The sequence below is a fragment of the Camellia sinensis genome, chromosome 10 (assembly GCF_055761805.1).
Source record: "Camellia sinensis isolate YWXY chromosome 10, ASM5576180v1, whole genome shotgun sequence".
NCBI classification, from domain to species: domain Eukaryota; kingdom Viridiplantae; phylum Streptophyta; class Magnoliopsida; order Ericales; family Theaceae; genus Camellia; species Camellia sinensis.
This window is the reverse complement of record NC_138970.1, coordinates 6061385-6068105: the sequence shown is the minus strand read 5'-3', so window position 1 is coordinate 6068105 and position 6721 is coordinate 6061385. Positions and strand designations below refer to the sequence as shown.

The 6721-nt window shown below is 31.0% G+C and overlaps 1 protein-coding gene across 1 annotated transcript; it reads left to right on the top strand.

The window, feature by feature from the left end:
- The first annotated feature begins 4615 nt into the window (after nt 1–4615).
- LOC114266081 (cotton fiber protein) lies at nt 4616–5616 on the top strand. Its single transcript, XM_028206979.2, has one exon. The coding sequence runs from the start codon at nt 4782–4784 to the stop codon at nt 5379–5381; it is 600 nt and encodes a 199-aa protein (XP_028062780.2). The 5' UTR covers nt 4616–4781; the 3' UTR covers nt 5382–5616.
- Nucleotides 5617–6721: the final 1105 nt, after the last annotated feature.

Genomic DNA, 6721 nt, shown 5'->3' with positions numbered 1-6721 from the left:
GTGCTAGAATTTAAACAACCATAAGAAAACTGGTTTCACCATAAGTATTTAGACCATTACAAATTAAAACTAAAAACTAACAAACAAAAGTAATAAAAGAAGATATTATACGGTTTTAGGTTTGAGTTTAGATTTTATATAGAATAAGAGAAGATACTATGGGGAGAATGTATAATAAAAATATATACTATTTGTATACGGTCCGGATCGGTTCCAATCCGGAACCGTGGGGTTCAATCCGGAACCAATCCGTGTACTACGGATTTTTAATTTTTCAATCCGGAACCGAACCACGGATTCAAAAAACCAATCCAAACCTATCGGATTGGACTGGACTGGATCGGATTACGGATTTCACGGATTCCTTGCTCAGCCCTACTTGATTCCGAAGCACCCCGACTCCCCTTCAGACTTGGGCTTTCTGTCATCTTAGCATGGACCACATTCCCCCAGTGGGAGAGGCTCTCCGTTTCACAGAGTAATTAGAGCGTATTGTTATCCTTGTGAGACTTATTATGGATTTCATTTTAATAATCAATGTATAGAGTTTGTTAAGTATTTTATATTTGTAAAAAATTATGTTGATCGGATATCAATAACCCCTTAATCAAAACATATTTTTATTAACAATTTATTTTTAAAATTATATTTACTATTGACAAAAATATATTTCGATCAAAAGGTTATTGATATCCGATAAATATTACTTTTTTTACAAACATGAAATACTCGACAAGTTCTACACATTACACGGTTTGGATTATCGAAACGAGACCTATGATGGGCCCCACAGATTCAACAGTACACTCCGATCCATACAATGGATTGAAGAGAAACCTTTTCTCCAAATAATAATAATAATAATAATAATAATAAATAAATAAATAAATAAATAAAAATTCAAGTGGGTATTGTAATTTACTATTGAAAAAGTTGGGGGAACTTGTGGCAGTTGGTTTCTCATTTTTTAGTAGTCCTAGAATACCATTGTTGCATATGATCTTGACCAATAAAATCGTTACAATGAGATAGACTAGGCCGATCTTGTCTCTCGTCGAGATGTTGAATATGGATTAAGTTGGCTTTTACTTATTATTGTTTTTATGATCCACAGACACTATATCATCAGCCTAGTTTTTCCAACACCTATTTTTGCCTATTCATATTGCTTGGTACTAATTATTGTGGTAAAGCTTATTGAATACCAAAACTAGTTTTTGAATTCTTGTTTCACCTGTGAATTGTTTCCTAGCTAGGAAAAAGAAAAAGACCAAAAAGCAAAAAAAAAAATACAAATAGGTATTAGACCAGCTATGTTGTATGGGACGGAGTGTTGGGCAATTAAGAAACAACATGTAGATAAGATGAGTGTGGCTGAGATGAGGATGCTAAGGTGGATGTGTGGTAAGACTAGACAGGACAGGATTAGGAATGAGTGTATTCGGGAATGGGTAGGAGTAGCACCGATAGAAGATAAGTTGAGAGAGAATCGTTTGAGATGGTTTGGTCATATTCAACGGAGACCAACAGAGGCAGTAGTGAAGAGATGCGATGCTGTAACGGTAGATGGAAGTGTTAGGGGACGGGGTAGGCCTAGATTAACGTTGACTAGCGTTATAAATAGAGATATGAATCTACTTAATTTGACTAATGAAATGGCCTTTGATAGGGCCGCGTGGAGAAGAAGGATTCATGTAGCCGACCCCATTTGATGGGATTTAAGGCTTCGTTTGGTTTGGTTTGGTTATGGGTGGGGAGTCACCTTTCTTGTCCTGTTTTGTTGAATGGACCAAACACATCACTTTTTCTTCTTCATTTTTTTTAAGGGTTTGTTTTAGACATTGGCAGTTGCTCTTAAGAATGAAATATATGTGCCTTAGTTATGTTAGCTTATCAAATAGAAATATAAAAGTTAAAATTTTTTGTTATATTTCTCTAGTTTTTAATTAAACTGAGTAACTTGATCTATATGTATATATATGTATATATTGTAATACTTAGAGTATCTTTAACAGTGTATCAATTTTTTTATTAAATTTGAATAAAAACTTCCTTTGATATCAAGGACTCTAACGGAGGATTTTGGGGTTTCATTAGACTACCGGTCGACCAGGAGGACGATCGAGCAGATGTTCGGCCAGTGTAATTTTTTTTTTTTTTGCCTCGAGGCGATCGATTGGCCAGTATAATTTTTTCACCTTTTTTTTTGTCTTGAGGTGGTCATCCAGGAGGACATCCGGCAACAGCAATGAACAATGATTTGATGAAAGAAAAGTTGGTCCTCGATTTGATAAAAGAAAAGTGAAATATTTGATTTGATACCGATTTGATGAAACCGTTGGAACTGAAAAAGAACACCTTTTTTTTATCAAATTCCAATTTGATGATGAGTTTGATAAAAGGTTGGAGATGGTCTGTTGGCTTATTTTCCCTACGAAAAAAAATACCATAAATGCGCGCGTGCTAGTAAGCATTGAAAAATCCTTACAGATTAAATTCAAGCCAATTATCAAGCGATTGCATTGACGATTCTTTTTCCTTAACAAAGAGGACTTCAAAATTGTCAAGTGTAGAGAAAAGAAAAATTAAAAGAAGAATGATGGAGACGGAGAAAAATGATTGAGTGAACAATCAAAGTAATAATTACTTACCTCTACTCTTATACTTCGAAAAGGAATTGCATAAAATGCTTTGAAAAGGAAATGCTGAAAATAAATGTTTCGAAATATAAATTTATGTTAAACTACTCATAAAATAAGAAAAATGACAAGAAATATTGAAATCAATTGTCTTTGATTTGAATTCTCGATCTCTTACAATGTAGCCATTAATGACTATTTATAGACAAATATTTGTAGGAAAAAATTACCTAATAACTACCCTATTCTTCCATCTCCTCCATTTCATACTCCATAATCTTCCATAACTTCCTTCAACCTCCACTTTATGCTCCATGTTATCCACTTTGTTCTCCATCATCTTTCCACATTTCATAACTTCTCATAACCTCTAAATGAGTAGGAGGATGTCATATATCCTGCAATTATGTAAATAATAAATAATAAATACTAATAAAATTACAAATTTATGGTGTCAACATGGTCTTAAAGATCTCTAAAACATATTACTGTTAAATTTACCCGGACCATGTGACTTGAGATTTATCAGATTTCTTAGTTGGTTGATTCCTAAATAAATTAATAACTTAAGAGTGGTGTTTTAAGACTATTTTTGTATCAATAATTCACGCAAGTGAGAGTCAATTTAAGAGTGTTGTTTTAAGAATTTGTTAAATTTACCCGGACCATGTGACTTGAGATTTATCAGATTTCTTAGTTGGTTGATTCCTAAATAAATTAATAACTTAAGAGTGGTGTTTTAAGACTATTTTTGTATCAATAATTCACGCAAGTGAGAGTCAATTTAAGAGTGTTGTTTTAAGAATTTCTTCTTCTTCTTCTTCTTCTTCTTCTTCTTATTATTATTATTATTATTATTATTTATTTATTTATTTACAGTGATAGGGAGCATTCATGCTACCAATTTATTTATTTACAGTGATAGGGAGCATTCATGCTACCAATAAATCTAACAAATGTTAAACGTAATAGTGAAACCAGTGTTATCAGCGAATAAAATATCACAAATAAAATTAGATAGACATGTTGTATTCCCTAATAATCCAATCATGTAATTCTCACTACAATAATATAAAATTTCTCATTAATTGATAATATCATTACATAATTTTAGCATTATATTCAATATTTACTTCAATTACGGATAATTATTCAGTAATTCTGAAATATACAGACGTGATATTTCATAATTTTATGATTGGCGAGAAAGGTAAGTAGGTAAGGTACTGTGTTTTATCCACTTTGTTCTCCATCATCTTTTCGTATTTCATAATTTCTCATAACCTCCAAATAAATAGTAGGATGTCACGTGTCTTGTAATTATATAAATAATAAATAATAATAAAATTGTAAATTTATTGTATTGTGTCAACATGGTCTTAAAGATCTCTAAAACATATTACTTTTAAATTTACCCAGACGATGCGCCATGAGATTTATGAGATTTCATAGTTGATGGATTCCTAAGTAAATTAATAACTTATGAGTGATGTTTGTTTTAAGAATTTCTTATTATTATTATCATTTTTATTTTTATTATTTATTTACAGTGATAGGGAGCATTCATGCTACCAATAAATCTAACAAATGTTAAACGTAATAGTGACACCATTGTTATCAGCGAATAAAATATCACAAATAAAATTAGATGGACATGTTGTATAATCCAATCATGTAATTCTCACTACAATAATATAAAATTTCTCATTAATTGATAACATCATTACATAATTTTAGCATTATATTTAATATTTACTTTAACGACGGATAATTATTCAGTAATTTTGAAATATACAGACGTGATATTTTATAATTTTATGATTGACAGATAAAATGAGTAGGTGAAATATAGTGTTGAGTGAATGAAAAATATAAGAAAACAGAATAAATGATGATTGATTAGAGAATACAACTACATATACATATTACTTCAAGAATGGTGTATAATTTCCCAACAACTACCAGTCCTTCTATGGTGGAAGCCCAAGAAAAGTAAAAGGAAAAATACTCCTCTTGACGAACTGCAAAGTAGTTGGTACTTTCTTTAAATTACCTACTATCTAGTGGCAATTTGGTAATCAACACCCTTTATAAATCCCACTTAGAACAAGTCACATTATCATCCTCACCCCTCACACAAAAATGGTTGCTCCATCTCACTCAAAAACCTTCCACTCTCTCAATGCTTTCTCCATGAAGTCACCACTGTCTTCTTCTTCTCCTTCAACCTTAAGCTCCATGAAGCTCAAAACCCTAATCCACACTCTCATCTTCTCACACATGTGCCGCATCGCTGGTGCCCTCTCGAAAGCAAAGTCAATTCTCATTCAAATCCTCAAGGATATCCAACTCATTCAATTCATTGACCCCTTAAAGAAGAACAACAAGAACAAGAACAAACTCTTCTTTGGTTCATTTAGACTTCACTACAATTGGTGCTCTTCTCATGTACTCCCCGTGCCTTCGCCTGTCCTAGATGGGCTTTCTAAGAGCCACGCGTACTACGATTCCACGTGGAATTCTATCATTGCTACAGAGTATGATGACGTGGCGGAGTCACAGCTCTCGGGGTACCTCCATTGGCTAGAAGAGAAGGTTCATGAGAAATCTAGTGGTGGTGATCATATGAATGAGATTGATAAGCTAGCTGATATGTTCATTGCTAATAGCCATGAGAAGTTCATGTTGGAGAAACAAGAGTCCTATAGGAGATTCCAAGAGATGATGGCCAGAAGTGTGTGATGGTCCTTCCACAACTTTTTTTATTTTATTTTTTTTTATTTTTATTGTTGTCTATGTGATAATAGGTGGGTATTGAGTGGGGTTGTGAATTTCTTTCACCTCTTGCTTCTCTCTCTTACATGTTAACAATGGGCTTTAACCATTTTACCTTTCTGTATTCAAAAATTAAACTAGTGTACTGATGAATTTTGTTTGAAATTACAGTTGAATATGATAATTACTTTTTCCTCAAAAAGATAACTATTTCTAACAACATTTTTTTTTTTTTGCTTAAATATAAACATTTGGAGAAAAATAAAAGCAAAAAAGTAGTTCAGATAGTGTTATTATATGCTCAAAGTAGTATAATTTGAAAGTAGAATTTGTTCTTACACTATTTTTTAAATTTTAAATTAAAGCAATGTAAAAGTGTTAAGAGCCCTTCGATGATGGGGCTTGGAGAATTGTACATACATGATGCGCTGTTGGTATTTGTGCAATTCTTCTATTGGCAATGGGATGTGTGCAACTTTACAAGGTGTTAAATTTCTAATGCCTTGTTTTTTTTTTTATATATATAAAATCTTATAATCGTTAGAAAATTTGACAAATTATTTAGGGTTACATAAGTTTTTACTTTGAAAAATGTTATGAATTTCAAATGATTTATCAATTTTTTTTATCAAATCTTTCATATAGGTATGAGACTCACGCAAACTTATATGTGTGTAGATCCCACACCTATAATGTTTGATAAAAAATTTAATAAATTATTTGAGATCTCTAACATAACTCTTTCTTTAATGGTATATATTAGTTTTATTTATCTGATTTTTATTATGATAAGATTAAGTGTACAAAAAGTCAAACACAACTTCAAAATTATCGCAACAATTCTACTTTGTGTTTGTTGAATCCAATCATGTGGTGATTGAGTTGAGCAATTTCGATTTATATATTGGTGCATTGAAAACGAAGAGGAATCGTACTCATAATTATTTAATAAAATATAATATTATTAATATTTATATTAACATCTTTTAAAATTTAAAATAAATATAGTAACTCTTATCATTACACCGATCTTTGTTTTAGTAAAATTAAAAAGATTGAAATTAATCTAAATAATATTATACATAAAGACAAATAAAGTATAATATATATCACAATGTGAAAATTATTAAATTTTGAATTAAAAGAGAATAAGTGATATGTGACGTGACTTATAACATTAAATAATTTTAATATAATTAAGTCAAACTTTTAAAACTTATTAGTATATATTTTTTTTCAAATCCCTAGGTAAGATCAATATAATTTATCCTAAAACGCATATTTTGTTTTCTCACTGAAGTAACCCG